Source organism: Acanthisitta chloris, unplaced genomic scaffold, assembly GCF_000695815.1.
Source record: "Acanthisitta chloris isolate BGI_N310 unplaced genomic scaffold, ASM69581v1 scaffold8121, whole genome shotgun sequence".
In the NCBI taxonomy this organism is placed as follows: Eukaryota; Metazoa; Chordata; class Aves; order Passeriformes; family Acanthisittidae; genus Acanthisitta; species Acanthisitta chloris.
In genome coordinates this window covers 25,486-45,617 of record NW_008656418.1, presented here as the reverse complement: position 1 = coordinate 45,617, position 20,132 = coordinate 25,486, and the positions used below count along the sequence as shown (strand labels likewise).

Sequence of the window (20,132 nt, the reverse complement as noted above, 5' to 3'; positions counted from 1 at the left end):
TGCTTTGGTTAAGGGAGAGTTTATTCTGACCTCCTTTCAGCTGCATAACCATGGCAGTAAGGGTGGTATGGGCAGGCATGCAGTGCCCTGCTTTTAATACATGCCATCACTGTAAAAGTTAACTAAAGGGTCTTTACATTTCTTCTATTTGGTAAGAAGAGCTTCTTGCCTCTGGAGTACATTTAATTGTCTGACTCCATGTTTAATTTTTTTATTTGAGAATCAAGATGGTTGTTTTCTTCCCTAAACAATGGATTGTAGGAAGTTCTTATCTCCAGGACAGGAGAAGGGTGTAGTTATACTGGGCTATTTTCAGCTGATCTTGGGGCACTTACTGTGAAAGATATGAAATTAACAGAGTAAGCTATAGTAGCTTTCTTTCCTGTTATAAATATCTACAAATATTTATTTGCTTTTAGAAAGCTGAACAAAGCATTGATGCCAACACAAATACCATAAGGGAGTGTTCCCATTACTATTCATATCATACTGAAAACAGGTAAAAATCTGTAAAGTAAAAAGTCAGAGTTTTCTAGACTGTGTCACACTGAGACTCACTGTACTCCCCTGGAAATGGAAACTGCTGGCAAACTCAAATGCTCGGGCCAAACAAAGAGAGCATTTCTTCCCCTTCAGGTTATGTAGTCTGACTATTCCTTGTGTCTAAACTGACGTGATGCCTGTAAGAATGCAGTAAGAACCAGTCATACTAACAGGGGAGATATCAGCTCACTGAAAGAACAGAAAAGGAGTGAGAAATACACCAGCATCTCATATGGCTCCTTTCAGTAGTAGGGGAAAGAAAAACAAGGCAAGTTTTCCTTTTTGCCCTTACTGAATGTTAGTATCCTCGTATTTGTCTCTGTAAATAATCAGTGTTAGAAAACGAAACAACAGAAACCTAGACTGATGTTCTCAGTAAAGCCCTCTGTCCTTGAGCTTTAAATGGTTATGGATCACAAGGATATTTTGCAAGTTCAGTGTTAAAGTTCAAGGTAACCTAATGTCTTGTAGCAAATGAGAGGTGTTAAGATATTATTATGCTTGTAGGTTGGCAAGCAGAGCATATCTGCATTCACCTAACAACACAGAGGATACCCAGAAGGGCAAATGGTGAAAACTGAATTGGGGTGGGAAATAAAGCTTTCACAGACACTGCTTCTACCACCAACATTTATTTCTGTTAAAGCAGATTATAAATCATCAGTACAAATATATATAACTTACATTTGCTTGTAAGGCCAAAGTTTAAAAGTAAAGTTAAAATGAGATGGTTTTCACAAGTCATCAGAGGCAGAACCTGGACCAGCTGCAGCCTTAACCACAAGGTTTCACAAATCAGTGGGAAAAAAATAAAACCAAAGTTAAAAACCTCTAAGAACTATTGACAGACAAACATAAAATGGTTTCCCAGGCAGCCCCAGGATGTAGATATGATTACAGTAAGTTGTCACAGTAGTGTTAGAACCAATAGATTAAGACAAAGAAACCGCAGCAATATATGAAAGGAAAAAAATCCATACTATATAGAATATGTAGATTGATTCCAATAAAAAACAGTAATTTTTCCCCACGGTTTTTAAACCATGACAATACTGTTCTTCAATTTTCATGAATTAAAACTACGATATAATGACTTATTGGTTGTGATTGTTGTTGCAATATGCTACTTACAATGAACAGATACAAGAACAAGCTAGAGCCCCTTTTTCCACCCCCCCCAATATTACTTACAATAAGAATCAGAGATAAATCAATCTTATGTACAATTTCTTACATCCAACCCCCTTTTGTTTTAAACCTTTGGCAAGATTACTTACAACTCATACAGATTTTAATATCCAACTATTTAAAATATTCTAAATGCATAAAAATAAAGATTTTGGCTTTACTTTATTCTTTACATATAATATTCACTTTGTTACTCAAAATGGAAGCTCAACTTTTTCCACATACCTAGCTTTTGCTAAGGTGACAACACCCCACCCACATTCACCCCCCCAACCTACCCCATTTTTCCCTGAGGGGGAACATCCAGGACTCGCAGGGCATCAGAAGGACTCAGGTACGAGATCTGCCTTCCTTTCTGTGAGATGATTGGTGTTTCTGCAGAACAGGCTTTGGGACTGGGTGCCTTTCTTTGCTCCATTCGACTTCCAGCTTTCCAAGTGAGGAGGGAATGTAGACTGGGGTGGCTCCAGGTTTTCTTTTAAGAACTGCACATTAAATTCTCTGTATGTTTATATCCTCCCCATAATTGTTCCCTCTTTCTAACTCATTTTTACTTGAAGGGACATTTGGGATTATCAAAGCAAACTGATCAGGAACAGTCCCCTCTGCTCCCTTTATCCCTCTATCCTATTGTACAATTTATCCACTCCCTCCCCATGGGAGTGCTTAAAGTTCAATCTCAAATGTCTTCTGTAAATCACTGGAGAAGGGGTTAGTTGGGGAGGGATTAGTGCGCTGCTTCGTCTTGCTCTCTAGTGCTGCCCACTGTGCTTCGAACGGGTCAACCTGGGGAGCAGCGGCGGGAGGCTGCGAATGCTTGTCCTCGGCAGCCCATTTCCCACCATCGACGCCGTTGAACGCCGTGGAGCCGTTGTGCTGGGTGGGTGGGTTGAAGAACGGGCTGGCGGTAGCGCTGCTGCTTTCGTACTGAGGGAGCGACTGCTGTTTGACGAGACTGGGGGACTGATGTGCATGGGCTGCTGGAGTGTGGCTCGCAGTACCAAAGACGTTGGCTACCATCTGGGAAGGTGTGATCCCAACCACAGGGACGCTTGGGGCTGCATAGGTCATCCCGTTTGGTACAGCATAGGGCTGAGCTGGAATGAAAGCTGGCTGCATGGGTGGTACCACGCCCACCGGCACAGGCTGAGGCGCAATGAAGGTGCTGACTGGGAAGGCTGGTGCTGACTGGGAGGCTGGAGCTGCTGGAGGAGGCTGGAGCAGTGGCTGTGGGGCTGGGGCTGAGGTTGGCTGCTGCTGAGCTCTGACAGTCTTTGAGACCTCTTCCAACCAGCGGTCTGCCTCCGAGGGAGTACGTCTGTGATTTCCTTGGAAGAGGCTTGGCGAGGCCGCACCTGAGGAAGTGCTGCTCCATTCAGTGCCTGGGAAGGAAAGCATGGGGAAGTCACTAATATTTCCACTCCTTGCCCTTTCATCGGTTAGAAAGGCTGGAGGGTGTACACAAGAACAGACAGGCCTCCTCCTCCATGACTGAAAGATGCTACCATCACTGGAAGCATCTTTATGCATCCACTGTACTGTTCTGTTACAGGAATAAGTTCATCAAGAAGGGGTAGGGAAGAGCATCTTTGGTAAACAGCAGATTTTTTTTTCTTCATAGCAGACATCTGAGACTTTACAGCATGCAGGAAGCTGCTGCCTGCACTCGTAACCTGGTGGCAATGATCTAGTCCATAACCACTAAATCCTCTAACTGGGGAGCACCAGTTTCTGATGTACAGCTAGGACTGGTGGACTTGGAACAAAAAGCTCCTGTTTTAAAGACAAAGTCTAGTACTCTTACAAGGCCAAGAAGTACCTATTATTTCACTAGCAAAGTTTCTCTTGTTGAGTGGTGCCTACACCAGGAAATTATGCTAGTTTGTAGCCTTCTAGCATATGTGTTCACATGGGTGACAGCCATTTCACACCATTTCGCCCTTACACAGTGTATAACTGCAGATGAGGCCTGGAGAGACAGACTAAATTTATTTAACAAAAGAAATGAACCTCTAAAGCCTTTTAAATAACCAACTTCATCCCTCCTTATGTACGTTAGTAGAAAGAACACAAAAAGTATTTTGGGTACACAGAAATTCTCTGCCCTTCATACACACCTACACACACACACAATTTCATTACTTCCTTTTTAAGCACTGAATTTTCTAAAATGCTGCCAAAATAAGAATCAGTCCAGATGATAGACCCAGAACCAGCGAGTTCATCGCTTCCCTCTATCCACTCAGGCAAAAGGCTACTACTTCCGGCTTTTGTTACTGTTCCTTCCACTTGCCATTAAGTGGCACTGACAATTGTCTCAAGGGCTCAATTATGCTTTTGATCCACGTTCTTACAGCAATGCACCAGGATCTACTCCCAATCTTACCAGTGACCATGGCTGCAGCTCCAGTATTAGCAGGAGGAGCATGAGCCCATGGATTGGTTTCACGAACTGGCATAGCTGTGGACACTACAGCAGCTTGGGATGGTTTAGCAGCAAGCACACAGAAGGCAGAGGCAGTGCCATTAACTAAAATGGGAGCAGACAACATCAGTGCAATTAATTCATGCAAGGCATGCATGTGACTGGAATATTAGTGGGCCACGTCATACCTATCAACACACAACTGTTTTAGACACTTCCACATGACAGCAGTTTGTGTAAATAACCAAACTGGACTGACAGTCAAGAAAGCTAGTAAATTCCATTTCACCAAGCCAACACTTGTTAACATAATTGTGGGATGGTGGATTTTTATTTATTTTAAGAGGCCTTGCGTTCTGATGACCAGCTGAAGTTAAAATTGTTTTTATAAGGAAGAGAAATGGCTTGCCAGAAGTTACTGTATGGTTAATTTTAGATACAAAAGAAGAACATATTTTATATACAGAGCAACAATAACTACATTTAACATGGAGAGGTTCTTCTTTCACACAACTTGTGTAAAAGCAGAATAGTGAAATGAAGATTAGTGGCTGCTATGAGTTCTATAGTTGGCGTCTCTCCACAACTTATCTAAGAATTTGTGTGAAGAACAGTAATCGTGGCAACACAAAACCTCTTCCCTTGTGAGACTGGGTTCCTATGACACACGGTTGGTAAGGTTTTTGTAGTTCAGGAGGCAGAATGATAAGTTAGCCCTTATCTCAAAGCCAGTCCCTCTTACAGGTAACTATCGTGTGGTAGGTGCATAAACGTTTTGTTAAAAACAAAACCACAGACAAACTAAACAGACAAGATGAATAAAGCGGGATGCGTTCACCCAAAATACTGGTAACAGGACTTGCACAAGAAATTAAGACCATGTGTCACTGGAAAGCAACATTATGTGCATTCAAGCCTCATCCAGCCTGACCACGGTACGCAACGAAATCACAAACCTTGAAAGGCAGGAGACTGTGGTGCGACTACTGTCACTGGTTTTGTCATGGGGGCCGAAGAGAAAGGATCTTCTGATGGTGTGCTGAAAGCACTGGTGATCTGAGAGCACAGGGCACTAATGCTGTCTGTTTCCCCTTCTACCTCGGGGACTAAAATGTAAACAGAATTCATTAAATTGGAAGTTTAAAGGATATAGAAACAATTTACAAATACCAATGTGAAACTGAAATAGAATTAGTTCCCTTATGTCCTAGATGTTCTTGCTACTGATTTGCATAAGAGCTTTTTTTAAAATTAGTGTTGCAGACCTGACCTGAAATAGAACACCACATTAGTGTATTTCGTGACTAAGTCAAGAGGGTAAGGAGATCACCATTCCAGATTTAAAGGATGTTTATATCAGAAAATAAAAGGGTTTTCTATAGCTTTATAGCAGAGATCTAAATCTTTCAGTATTAGAGTGCTAAACATACCAAGGATTTGGCATTAAGATTTGGCACTCTGTGAAATGAAAATACTTATGATAGATTTAAGTGTTCCAACAACACATTTCTACAGTAACTAGATGAAGTTCAAACGTGCTGACAGCAATGCACAATGGCAAGTTAAGTCTAGAGTTAGAATGCTGATTGTTCCAGTTCAGCAGTAGTGAAATCCCCAGCTCCTGTGCTAGAATCATAAAAGCAAAAGCTGAATGCTCAAATAAAATGGACATTCAGTTTTAAACCAAGTATCAGCATCATGTGGGTAAAGCAACATCTGGAGTAAAGCTGTCAGCTTACCAGATGTTCTTATTATTACCAATTGCATTGTTTTCAAAAAGTACCAATCATCAGTCCTTCACTGCACAGAACCGGCGTGAGCAGGCATAATCAAGCACAAACAGTGCAAGAAACATAAGATGTCTGGACACAACATGCACCATATTTAAAATTCAAGGGGATGCATGCCCAAAAATTGTTTGTTTGAGGGATATTCCAATACAGTGCATGTAGTGTGACAGTAAGCAGCACTGGCAGTGGCATATATGAGAACATGCATCAGAAATGTTCTGAATCACGAAAAATTCAGACTGTAGTGTGCTCAGTGAGTATCACCAGTGAACAGTGCACTATTACTGTAAACCGACCAATCTAGTGCTTGTCTTCAAGTACAGGTCACTAAACAACGACTCTAAGAGAAGTGAGACTAAGTATTTTTGTTGGGTCTGCCTTTGCCACAGTGATTTTTTACTTCAAAGCTTAGAACCCCCAAACTAGCTCTGTTGCCAACTGAGAGTACAGCTGGCCTGCATGATAACCTAGCTAAGGGGAGTCTAGGACACTATGCAAGGTACTGAGCACCCCAGCTGTTTCGGTTGGGATGACTCTAGAAAAGCCCACTACCATCATGTGAACACTGCACAGCCAGTTAAACAGCACAGTTTCTTATAATGCAAGATGAAAAGAAATTTAATTGCTCTCAAAAAAAGAATTCAGACAAGCAGAAGGACAGACTGCACATGGTCCCATGACAAATGGTTAAGGCCTTGAAGGGATTTGTCTCTCGGGATGCCCAGGCATTAAGTGGAAGAACTGGTTCAGTGACTCAGAGGGAAGAGCCAACACCTACTAATTCACCAACACCCATTCCTGGAGCACTTCGAGCTGTGCTCCAGTACCTCAGGTAGTGATTTAGAACTGTTTGTCTTCTGCCTGTGAGCGGTGCATTTGAAATTCTTGCCTATTCCCAAAGCACAAGTTTTCTGACATGATGATGTTTGTTCATGATAAATGATCAACACGAGGCAGGAAGAAGGATTTACCAGAAAATAAGGAGTTATTTGAAGTCACAGAGAAAGAAAGGAGGAAGAATGTTTCACTGGAACCATTTGGTTTTACCTGAGTTTTTCATGGGGAAATCGGTCTTCCTTTGCACTGTTGAAGGCAGTTCATTTATTCGCAAAGACAACTGGCGTTTAAAAGGAGACATCTTTTGGCTGAGGGCAGGGAAGCCCCTGAAAGACCCTTGCCTGGCAAGCTGTTCTATAGGGGCATGCCTCCGTGGAATAGCATGGGGATTGCTCATTTCTTTATCCAGAGAGGCAGCAACTTCAGCAGTAGGAGAGGTTGGTGAGCCAGAAGAGGGGGCAGTATTGTTTGGTGCAGCACCTGGTGCTACTGTTTTCACTTCTGTTTCAACTGCTGGAGGAAACAGGGTGAGGTTAGAAGAGCAAAGCAAAGTACTATTCAAGTGCCTGCCCCTATTCCCATTTGTTTTGAAGAGAGAGATTGCAGGAATTTGCATAACTAGTAGTCTTCCAAATGAGTTTCTAATAGCACAGCAGAAACATCATTTCTATATACTTTCATACCTTTACATACATCAAGTCTCCACACCTTACTAAGGTTAGCCACTTCCTAGAAACAATGGCCTTACATATGTATTCTTTCTAGCTGTTCCTGAGACCCCAGCTCTACAAATACTTGCAATTCATTTACAATTAAGACTGGAAAATGTGTGTTTGAGACCTTTACTTTGCCTCACACAGAACCATGGCCAAAATATTACTCTGAACTGTAATAAAGTAACTTAGGGTGACATAAAGCAGCAGCAGTAGGAACAGAAACCAGTTCTAGGACCCTTTTTAAAAGCCACCTTCCCAGCCCTGCAGATTCTTCAGCAGCAGCCAAACACACTGCACAAGCTTTAGCAGGCCAAAGGCAGCAGCAGCACTTAACAGGTTAGGCTGCACTCAGTGCTCAGGCTGCAGCTCCCACAGCTCCTCCAGGAAATACATTACAGGTAGATGGAAGTAGGCTGCAAGGTAGATCCAGCCACTGAGCTGACAGGCCTTGCTAACACCAGGCACATTTACAGTGGGTTCCCATGTCCATTCTTTTAACTGAATTTAGCTGCAATGTTACCATCCAATCACTAGTCAGTTGCACTGGAAGCTCCTCCAACTTAAAGTCAGCTGCTTCATTTTGCAAGGTTTTGTTTCACAATACTTTCATCAGCCAGGCCAAATGGTAGAAATGTAGGATTAAGTCTTGTTTAAATCATGACACTTATGATTAGAATAGCAATGGAGATTTTTCCATCTCTAGGAAACCTCTCTCTCACTCATAAATGAATTGGCTTTGAGGGGCAATAAAAGCAGCTCATCAATGCAGCAGGAAAAGGAGAAATCTCACTACCTTGGTGTGAACTTTTTCCTATTTTACCTATATCATTTTCCAAATGTTTTAGAAAAAACAGTTACTTTTTTTTGTTGACATTTCAGCAGAACAACTAGAAGACTGGTAAAGAGAGGAGTCAGACTAGAGATTTCTGAGGAGCTGGAATGGTAGGAGGAACTAATTATGTTGTCTTGCAAGCTTCAGTACCCATGAGTTGCAGCTGCTCGTTCAAGTGAAACTTTTCTAATCAGTCTTTCTTGGAAAGGATTTCACACACCTTCATTAAGTCAAGACTTTGACTCATGCCCTCGAGTAACAAAGGCCTTGTGTTTAAGCTTCATTTAGCACATTCTAAAACTAAAGTATGGGAACAAGCAGATGGATGATGAAAATGAAGATTAAAGTTTTGCAGTTGGGGGCAGCATAAAACATGCTGTGGAATCCTCAGAAACAAAAGTTTGACTCCACTGTAAAGAGGGCTATGAACAACATTCATAATACTAATTTTGTGTTAGCTGTACAACTCCAGTACTTGTAATAAAAATTTGAGTAAGAAGTCCTACTTCACTTCAACTTCAGAACACTTTAAATTCTCTGAAATCAGTTAGTCACTAGTTTTGAATGTAATTAACAGTGCAATGGTTGTGTGTTTTATCAGGAGGGGGTGGTTGCTTTGTTCTGGTTTTTTAGAAATCACTCTGTGATTGAGCTGTTCTTCCCTCATGCAGTGTAACTCCATACAGACATTGTGCAACCTGCCTTAAAAATCAAAATGCATTATTTTCTAAGAAAAATGCATATAATTTTCTGTTTGTTTACTATAAGCTTTAGACTACAGAAAGGATTACTTTATGTCTGGCAGACTTATTCTATTTTTATAACAATTTCCTAGTAAGGCCTTTTAGTCTGGTACCTATGATGTTCTCTGCCATGAAGCATGCTGACAAAGCAAAGCAGAAGCAGCTTTCACATATGAGGCCACTTGCACCTTTGCTAGAACAGATGTGGGAAAATGTGCTACAAGTGAATCTGGGACTATCTTTCATCTTGTGAAGTGACAAGTGTCTGGGAATATGATTTAAACACAGTAAGATCCAAAAGAGGGAAAGCTGTAACGATGTTAAGCCTCAACCCTTGGACAGGCCTCGGTGCTGGTTTTGCTTGCTATGGATAATTGTTTAAGTTGCATCCCGTACCTTTAGCATCCGGCATCTGTCTCATAATTTCCTCTCTCTCTGCTTGCTCAGTAGCTGTAGTGACCCTGAATGACCCCTCTCTAGTGAATGTGGTTCTGCTGGCATCAAAGGTGGCAGTCACTCCACACTCCTTCTCTCGCTTCTGCTTTCGCTCCAGGCATGCTGCAAATGCACAGCCCACGGCATGACTCAACCTTTCCCCCTGTACAAGACAACATTGCATCATACAGTAACTGGAACAGAAACATACATGTGCTTCAAGCATTGCAAACCTGCCTTTACAGGATGAATCTAATTAAGGCATTAAAGACAACTACTATAATTGGCCAATGGCTCTAAAATTAAACTTGGTACATAAAGACTCCCAACTACTAATGCACAAGCCATGTTCAAAGCCACCCAGGAATGAATGAGATTGTTGGATAATCTGTTTAGCTCAATTGTGACTAAAATGCCAGTGCTTGCACAGATCCTCTGCCTCTGGCTACATCTGTGCACAAAAACCCTTTCCTGAAGGCATCTTCAGCAGGTGTAAGTCCTGAAGGACAGATAAATACTATTCTTGGTGAAAGTCTACAGAGGGCCCAGAGAGACATTACCCTTGTGTGCAAGTGTGAAAATTAAAACTACAGTAGTCACTACTTACACCTCTTAATGGCCCTGAGCAAATGCACAAGAGTTAAGAGTGCCTTCTGAAAAGCACTTCCATTATTCACTGGTGAGGTGAAAAGGATCCACTATCCAATAAGTGCAATAAGGAAAGGAAATTCAAGTCGGAGGAAGTCCAGCAACCAGATGATACAGTGGCTACAGTTGAGTCAGAAGCATTTATTGTGACCAGTAGCTCAACTCATCTATCATAATCAGTAAGTGAATTGACCTGCTATTCACAGAGGGAAACAGAAAAGCTCCAGCTCTAAGTTTTACTGGGAATTTCTAACTACATTGTTTAAAGAAAAATGATAAATTGTCAAGTACCATTGCTCTGAACATGCAGCTATGTGGAGTTCACGCAATGAATTTGCATGAGGTTTCAAGCACTTTGTGTAATATAAAGCAGGATTCAACAAAAAGCAGATCGAGGAAAAGGCCAGATCAGGGAGTAAAATAACTTACTTAAGTCTACAAAGCAATAAACCTATAGAGGTAACTTACTTTAAACCTTCCACTCAAAACGTCTCTATCACTTAGAAGCAAACAGAATGCAAATTTAATTCAGTTTAGCTCCATCCCTTAACGTTCAGATGACTTTTCACTCATGATAACAAGAGACTGCATTCGTAACCAGTCTGTATTTACTCACTATGATTTTATCCTGGAAAAACTGTCATTGCGGTTTCAGGTTTTGGCTGTAAACATTTTCAGATGAGAAAACAGTCTATTAGAAGAGTAGTTCCCTTCTGCTAGGGATAGCTGAGGCTGACTGCATTCCTTTTATACACATGCTGAGCACTGTTTCTCTCCACATGACAATGCCACAGAGGGATGGCAAATAATTCAGATATAAAGAATTAGAACAAAAGTCATTTTCAAAGACTAAGTAATATTTCAGCTGGAATCAAAACATATTGCAGTATTCCAGGCACTCAATTTTTTCTGAGCATTACTTCTAGCTAGGAGCTGGAAGAGTTGGGCCACACACCATATTAAACTTACCGTGTCCTTCACAGCCATAAAGCAGTGGCATATCCAGCGTCTTGTTGTGCCATCTCGACAGATGTATGAGAATGCTCGGTCAAAGTTCCTGTCTGGTGCGCAGAAAGAAACCTTCTCTATTGTCTGATCAACTATAAGATCCTAGAGGGAAAAAATCCCCCCCACAATAAAAGAAATGTGAGGAAATATGGAAGAACACTTGAAGAAGTAATTTTCAGTAGTAACTGCACAAAGATGAGTTGCACTAAAAAGAGCATAACCTGATAAGGCTATAATTGTCTCTCAATGAGTTCACCATCCTGAGTCTGTTCCCAGTATAAAACAAAAAGAACAGATGACATTTTCTACAAGTCACCTTTGGTAGAAGTGTACCAAGGCACCACTTAAGAATTTAGGGACCCAAACAATTCCTATGATCTCTCCTCTAGACTGTGGAGGTGCACAATTTTGTTTTATTTTTACAGCAGCTCCAGAGTTTTGAAATCAAAAAGACTTTACTGTGGTTAAAACACAACACAAACTTATGGGAGAGGTCTGCAAGTGTGAAAAGGACTAGCAGCTGCTACACAAAGAGCAAAAACTGATCCACCAATTGGCTAAGCAGGGATGCAATGGAATAGTACCAGCAGTGCTAGTAGTATAAAACACCCCCGATTTATTCCCATAAATTGATGGGATAAGTGTTTCTAAAAGGGAGATAGTATAGTTTAGTACTATGCCATATTCATTAGAAATCGTTTTTTCAACATTTTTTTTCAAAATTGGGTTTTGGGGTTTTTTGGTTGGTGGCTAGTACTTTAGCACCTCTGCTGATGTAGTCAACCACCAGGAGGCAATAGCATATTCTCTTTTCAAATCCTATACTTTTAATTACCTCCAGAGTCTGCACAACTTATTAAAATTCAACTTGAAAACATTACATATATGAAGTATATACATATATCATTACTTTTAAATCAGGCAATTGGTAGACTGAATTCACTCACATCAGTATGTTTGTATAGGAACTGAATTCTTGAGAGATGGCAGTTTTAGCACTGATGAACCACATCATAACAGCAGCCCTGGAGAAGTCTAACCACAGAGCAGGTATCTGACAGGCAGTTGTACTGCAGAGGCATATGAATTATCTCTGCCTGCTTCTCAGTGTTGCCTTGCAGAAATAATCTTTCAGGTTGACAAAGTAAGTGTTAAATGACATGAACATAAAATAAATTATTTCAGACTGACAAGAGTTAAAACTGTTCTGCTAGCCATGCCATCTTTTAAAATACTACTAAGCTTGTAGTGTAAGTCTAAAGCTCTTATTCCTAGTTATTTACATCTACATAAAACCAAGAATCATTTGCTCTTACTTGCACACAGGTGCCTTGGTGGTACACATTGTGCTATTTCACAATTAAAAAACTGTAAAACTATCTAGAAGGATGCCATGAATACATTAGTCTTCCACTTCAGACCAACAGCTTAGATATTAGAATCAAAGATTTGATATAATCAGTTACTATTTAGCTTGAGTCTGAAGGCACAACCCTTCTACCTCATTTACTTTCTTCATGGCATTTTTGGAAGCTCTTGTTCATTGAGACCCATTCTAGGATTTGGATGCACTGAAAATTATATTGGTCAATGTGAGTTTGCTGATGGAGCACTATTGAAACCCTCTGCAGTGGCACAGACCAAAGTCAAGGGACTCTTCAAGTTCAATGTCAACAGAACTTAGCAGGAAAAAATGGTTGTTCCAGTAAATACAATAAAAAAAATATACAAAAAACCCTTGTGCTACCTGCCACATTTTATAAAATGTGTCTTGAGAGTAGCGTGGAATTAACTAGAAAAAAAATCAGCATGCATACATATGTTTACACAGAAAGAAATGATTAAACTAATTATACACCTCAGTCTTTCTTTCAAATACCAACATTTGCATTAATATAAAGACTGGTGTCCATTTAAAGATACAGAACATACGTTATTATAGAGCAATTTCAAAGTTTTGCCCAGGGAAATCTAACCTTTGTTTTCTCATCTACAACTCTGAGTCCATCCGCCGAAACCCACAGGACTGCTTTGACGGCTTTCTTCCCAGACTTTCAAGAAAAGAAAAGAGGAAAGAAAAAACAAAACAAAACAGTTTTATGCCAATACCAGACTGCTATCCACTTCCCTTCTCCAAGAGCTATAACATTAAGTGTAGATGAAGTCCACGGTCAGTAGGGTGCCCAAAGCCAGATACTCAATCCAAGTTGCAAAACATTCAGAGAACCAAGCCAAAGCCAGTACTTCAGAAACAGCACTTTGTGGGGATGGGGAGAGGGCACAGGACAGGTGGAGGCAAAAATAAGGTGTACATCCATTGACAGTAAAGAATTCAAGACTGATCAAGTGGGTGAAGAAGTCCACTAAAAAGTCAGAAGACACTAATTCATAAGGAGTTACACCACAGGTAGCTTCTTGAGCACAAGTTTAAACACAGGAAAATTCTTACCTGGTACTTCCACCAGCCCTACCCTCTGCCCCAATAGTCACATGGCAGAATCATGGCATCACCTTAAACCAGTTTTAAAAGCACCCCAAAAACACCAGTTACTGTGTAACTCATTGAGCTCATAAGCTTAATGCTAAGTTAAATCATCCAAACATGTTTCACTAATTTATTAAGAGCTAAATCTCAAATCTTAGAAGAGAGGTAGAAAAAAATAATTTCTTAACCATTTGGTGTGTATCTTGAGAAAGCAGTGGTGTGTGGCAGGCTGATGCTGCGGAGGAGTGGTCTGGCTTTTACCCAAGACCCGACTGTGGGAAATTTCAGATGCTGCAAGCTGAGAGCAAGTAAAAGTAGGAAACACAGAAAGGCTTCAGAAGCCACTTAAACTATGGATCCTTTCTAGACTGTTTACCTTTCAAGGGAAAGTTACAGAAAACAGTATAAACACTTGACACAATATTCTTCGGAAACTCATTCATTCAACAGAGAATAGGTAGATGATGTCAAGGCAGTTTTACTGGTTGTTACAGAGACCTACTACTAGCAAAATGGTATCTTTTTTTTTTAGTGTATTGCTTTAATTCACAAGCCCCATACTTTAAGCCAGTTAAAAAAACATTCTCCCCATAATGTTTTTTGAAGCACTGGGTTTACAGACTGTGGCTGCTAATGGCATCCACCAGAGACCACTGCAGGGAGTGGAGAGCAACAGCAACAACAACAACAACAAGATGAAGGGGTATCAGCTAGTGGCTTCAAGCAAGAACTGCAACTATTTTATTTTTTTTCTTAATAGCTCATTGCAGATCTGTATAATATATATTCTTACAGCAAGTAATGGAACAAGGACACATTCTGGCATAAGCTACCACTGTTCCAAGCTTGCAACACTGATTTTAGCACTGTAAGAATGAAATACATTGGAGTGAAAAGTTTCCAGTTATATCACATTGGTTTCATTCTCAGAGAAAGCAGCAAGTGTGAAGAGAAAGGGCCTGGCAGAACTTCTGTTTGTTTTTTGGGGAGGAACTATCTGTCCCAATTTCGGAAGCAGCAATGACACCCTGAGCATTTTCAAAGAGCTTGTTGAGAACAGAGAATGGCACTGACTTGTACAGAAGAGTGATTAAAGAGAAAAGAGAGAAAATAAGCATGGCATGAAAGCAAGCTATAGAGAAGTGCTTGCAAAAGCAAGTTTCTAAATGACCATCCAGCCTGCTGGATATCCCAGAGGTTTACCAATTTCGGAAGCAGCAATGACACCCTGAGCATTTTCAAAGAGCTTGTTGAGAACAGAGAATGGCACTGACTTGTACAGAAGAGTGATTAAAGAGAAAAGAGAGAAAATAAGCATGGCATGAAAGCAAGCTATAGAGAAGTGCTTGCAAAAGCAAGTTTCTAAATGACCATCCAGCCTGCTGGATATCCCAGAGGTTTAGATTCTGGAATGGAATGGCTGTGTCATTCACAACAGAAGATGTACTTAAACTTATCACCACGTGCTAAAAAGATATTGCAGCATTTAAAAGTCACTTACACGTTCTGGTCTTGAAAGGCAGTAAATATCAATACCCACAAAATAGAGTCTGTCTTTTCAACACTCAGCTAGCTTCCACAGCCTAAAACCCCTTACTAATCCTCAAAACAAATGGTTTGTAGAGGTCTGTCTCCTTGAACTGTTTTAAAAAGGAGTACCAGTTCCTTAAAAGCCATTAATAGCCTTAAAAATCTTCATTTCAAGCAAATACAAACATTCAAGAGAAGATAATGCCTGCAGGTAACTGCTTGGTTTAGATTACCATCATTAGAACAAGAGATACATGTCTTTCCCCAGCAAACAATAAAAACTTTGTTCCTACAGAAATAGTGAGCAGTTCCTGAAGTTTTCATTAAAGTCAAGTTTAACTGAGCTGGGTACTTCATAAAGCAGTACGGATCTTCAGCAGACCTACTCCTCATCTGCTATTTTACCAAATGAGGATTTAGAAATACTAACACGTGGAACTTGATGTTTCTCAGAATAAAATAAAAAGGCTAAAGGGCTTTCTAAGTCCCCTTTTCCCACTGGAAACATTAGGTTCCACATGCAAGATAACTAAACATGGGTTTGCTACACTAAGAGAAAAACAGAACACACTTTCATCTCCCAGTTCCTTCCTCTAGATTTATGGTGGCTGCAGTGCTTTGAAGGGTTAAGTCCTTACAGTCTATACTCCAAACCCACGACTACTACTGTTGGGCAATGAATGATTCTCCTGTCTACTGAATTCTCAGCTTATCAGTGCCTTGTTCCTATAAGGAACATACTTCTCCATATCAGTTTATACTGGATATACAAATCAAAGTTCTACTCCATCATGGGCGGGATATTGCCAAGTAAATTGTGATTACAAAGTAGATAACAGCATTTGCACTCCTGGCACACACTGGACAAAGATCAGACCAGATGCAAGATACTGCATGGGAAGGGAATACCAACGCAGCGTTGCAGTTTGTGTAATAAACACTGAAACGTATAGGTGACTCCAAGCAGATTTAAAGCAAATGGACAATATCCACTGGAAACAGTATATGGTCTTAAATGTTGCTACCAAGAGACTCATCTAGACAACCAGATCAGTAGCTTGTCTTCATATTCCACAGTTTTTGGATGACAGCACTGCCTGAGGAGAGCCACGTGTGGCACTGACTCCCAGGAGCTTGATTTGTCACTGCTGAGTCAGACAGACTCATAGAAACCTCACTGCTCAGCACTTCTGGGGAGGTCAGTAAACAGCTCCAATACAAGATTTGGTATCTACACTGATTTCAGTCATCAGACATCTCCAGGAAGGCAGGCAGGCACTCATCCTAAGACACGACAAAGACAAAGCAGGACCATGGCAGGCTGGGCATGAGGGAAACTCCACTGACAAGCTGGCAATGCCCTAAAGATAAATATCCACCAAACAAAAAGCAGCAACTATACTGTAAGGTGCAAAATAAAGTTTTGAGGATGTCAGAGCAGAATTAAAGTTGCCCAATAATGCATTTTTAAAAATACTTCTACAATGTTTCCAGTATTTCTTCCTATTTTATTCTATCCTGGGACTTGGAAACACCCCTAATATGTATCTGGAGACTAAAATTTTTCATTTTAGACCTCATATAAAACATTGCATGATGAGAAAAACACACACTCGGTGGAAGCAAAACATAAGAGAGATTATCAAATCCGTACTACTATTCATTACAACAGAAAAGCTTTAGTTTTAACAATGAAGAGCTGCCTAAAAAGGTGGTTTATTCGGTAACTGCAGAAGCCTAACCCAGAGCTATCAACTGACATCACATTTTAATTTCAAGTTGAAAAGAAAGCATTTTTAATACTAAACACTTGAACATTTCTGGACAAAAATCCATCAGATGTACCTTCCACAGGAAGAAAAACACGGACAGGGACAGCAGCAAACATGTCTAGACTAACTTTCTGAAAGCTGCTAGTGTGTTTTAAATAGCTCTGCAGTTTGGAATATTATATTAATCCCAATGCAAGGCATCCGCAGAGAAATTATAGATGAGACAGCCAAAAGGTATTAGAGTTATTAGTATTTCTCAATTATTAATAAGAAAACAGCTGTCCCTTTTTTGCAGTTTTCCCTAGACATAGGCTACTATTGTAGGCCAAAGCTTTAATAAAGGCACTGCCATACTGGTACTGTGGGGAAATCTAAACTCTATGGATTTAAGTGGTTTCAGTGCTAATTAATGAAATTCACAGGCTGAAGTAGAAGCAGGTCCTTCTCTGGCAAAATATTATAATACAAGACAAAGCAAATCTACAATGCTGTGGTAAATAGCAGACTTCATTAAAAAAGCAAGCAAGATGTAATAGCATTCTTAATAATGGCATACTTAATAATTTAAAAAGTGAAAGATAGATTTTATCTAAGTGCTATGCATGTATCTGTCCTTTTACATTTTTGCTTTCTTACGTGCTCTAACATAAGTTAATACCAACAAGTAGAGAGAAAACTAAAGTATCTAATCAGGTCGAGGTGGAGGTTTTCTGTTTGTTTTCAATTTAGCATTTTGGGTTCAAAAGCAAATGGCATGCTTTGACTGCAGTCTTTGCAGATTCCAGCTCTTAAATTTCATTTGCACTAGGAATGGTCTGATTAATCTGACAGCCCTCTCATCTACTGGATTTTAGCCCTTAAAAAACCCAAAAGATCCTCTTACTTCACCATCGGTACACTTCAGATGTGTGCCTTCCCAGACCATAGGAAGAAACCAGAATTGGGGAAACTGCTGTCCCTGTGTGACATGCATCACTATCTGAGTGAACAGCAAAAGAGCAGCTGAAAAACCTTACTTTACTTAGTCCCCATGCAAAGCCAAAACAAATTAATGACCAGAGAATAATCTGCCTCGAAAGACTTCTGTATGTAAGGAAGTTACAAACCTGTTAGTTTCTGTTTAAGCAGAGATTCAGTTTGTGACAAGATACTTCAGAAGCCATATCTTAGATTAACTCCATATGAAAACTAAATTAAAATGTTTTACAGGAATTTTAGACACAGAGGTAGGAAACAGATGAGAGGTAAAAGAGAGAGTGGTCTTTCAGAGGTCTACATGACTTCTGTATGTAAGGAAGTTACAAACCTGTTAGTTTCTGTTTAAGCAGAGATTCAGTTTGTGACAAGATACTTCAGAAGCCATATCTTAGATTAACTCCATATGAAAACTAAATTAAAATGTTTTACAGGAATTTTAGACACAGAGGTAGGAAACAGATGAGAGGTAAAAGAGAGAGTGGTCTTTCAGAGGTCTACATGCACTGCCTTGTCGTAGACAGCTAGGAATAAAACCACTCAGCTGTCAGAATGGCACATTCGTAATAGGGACAAAGAGTCGCTTCCCTTCTTGTCTAAGACATTGTCCTCATGAAAACAAGAGCAACAATAAAAACCATAAATTGAGTTTAAATTAGTAGGTACATGCCTGGTCTTATCTTCAGACACCTTTGAATTAGGAATGTGCTCAAAAAAGGAAGGTTTAATAGATGGCACACTGCTTTCTCCCAACACTAACATCTGGGGACCAACTCATGGCGCCAGGCAGCCGAGCTTGATGCACTTACAAGGCACAGACTTCAGCTGTCTGTAAATATTTGCCCAGGTGATGTAGGTTGGCACAATTTTAAAGGTTTAAAAGGAAAATTCCTATTTGTTTTAGGAAGACCAAATCACTTCAGAACACTGGATTTCAGGTACAGTCCACACAGATTTAAGTTTCTGTTTCAGGTTGCTTTTTTAACCACATTTTTGTTTGATCAACATTTTCCCAAGTTTATTTTAGAAGCAAATACTCTGAAATGGATTAGGGGACTCTCAACACCCTGATTTTATGGCATTGCTATACCAGGGATGTAACTCCTTATAGTGCAAGCACAAACAAGGCATTAAACTTACTTTTCCAAAGAAGCCTTTGAAGAACTTCCTTTCCTGGAGGAACAGGGGGGACAAGTCGAGCGCTATTACTGTAGGTAGTTAAAATGTCCCAGGGTTTTCAAACCAACAAGCACACACAAGAATAGGGTTTGGAGGGAAAGGAAGGGGTTTTAAGAGTTATCCATGAGAAGGTGCGACAGGCAAATGTGAAAATAATCCCATGAAAATGCAGATCAAAGGGCACACACACAATTCTAATAAGCTACTGCCCTGAAATTGGTGGAAAGAAGAAAACCTCAGCCCCAATTTCATGCACACTGGTTACTTTATTTTCACTCTCCCTTGTTTAGTGTCTTTTAGTTAGGTTATAAACCAAACTTGGCAGCAGACATGGTGGTTAAACAAATAAAATACTGTACAGGCTCTGGTGAAATGCAAAGTTCTAACTCCAGAATTGCAATCAAGTTTGCTCTGTATTCATCACCCTTTCCCAAAGTAAATGCTCTGAGAGCTGAAGAAGCATGTATGGCTGGTATAAAGCAGGTCTAAATACTGCTTCATTTTGTTCCATTTATTTGATGCTCTGGTTTACGTGCTACTCTTACGCTTCACATCTTCCCTGAAGAATAAGGAATTTCATCTTACCTGGGGGGAGAACTAAAACACAAATGAGATCCCTTCCTCTTTCTCTAAAGCCTTCCAAGGCTTTATGCAATATTTATACAAATACTAGTTCTTCATTCTACAACTCTGAATTGACAGGCTGCACAGCCATTAAAGTCAGCTCAGACAGGGAGAGACAGAGTTAGGCAAGTGCAAAGATACCAAGAGCTGAACTACAACTTCCCAAATGTCTTCAGCCAGAAGCGATTATACCAATTGCCCAATTCACATTAAGAAAAAGGCAGCACACAGTTTTAAGCATATTTGCATGCAGTTTAGTTCAGTTTAGTTTACTCGCTTTATTTTGTTACCAGACTGTAGAAAGCAAATCAGAAGATCTGAACCAATCTGCTGAGAGAGCACTTCACCAGGCCTGGTGTTCTGCGAGCACAGCCACATGCTGCTCCGTGTTCGAGGGAAGCT

At 40.3% G+C, this 20,132-nt stretch overlaps 1 protein-coding gene across 4 annotated transcripts in view; it reads right to left on the bottom strand.

Moving 5' to 3' along the window:
• Window positions 1-2,056: 2,056 nt before the first annotated feature.
• Window positions 2,057-20,132, bottom strand: part of NUMB (numb homolog (Drosophila)) — a 34,023-nt gene continuing 15,947 nt past the window's right edge. The window contains exons 3-10 of one of the 4 annotated variants that reach the window (XM_009084322.1): window positions 19,068-19,100; window positions 13,142-13,216; window positions 11,127-11,267; window positions 9,471-9,672; window positions 6,994-7,296; window positions 5,113-5,262; window positions 4,118-4,261; window positions 2,057-3,113 (exon numbers count right to left, since the gene is read on the bottom strand). In XM_009084322.1, coding sequence (XP_009082570.1) covers window positions 2,398-3,113; window positions 4,118-4,261; window positions 5,113-5,262; window positions 6,994-7,296; window positions 9,471-9,672; window positions 11,127-11,267; window positions 13,142-13,216; window positions 19,068-19,100 — 1,764 coding nt within the window. In that variant the 3' untranslated portion in view covers window positions 2,057-2,397. The remainder of the gene's footprint in view (window positions 3,114-4,117; window positions 4,262-5,112; window positions 5,263-6,993; window positions 7,297-9,470; window positions 9,673-11,126; window positions 11,268-13,141; window positions 13,217-19,067; window positions 19,101-20,132) is intronic. The other 3 variants (XM_009084324.1, XM_009084323.1, XM_009084326.1) reach the window with 3 other exon arrangements.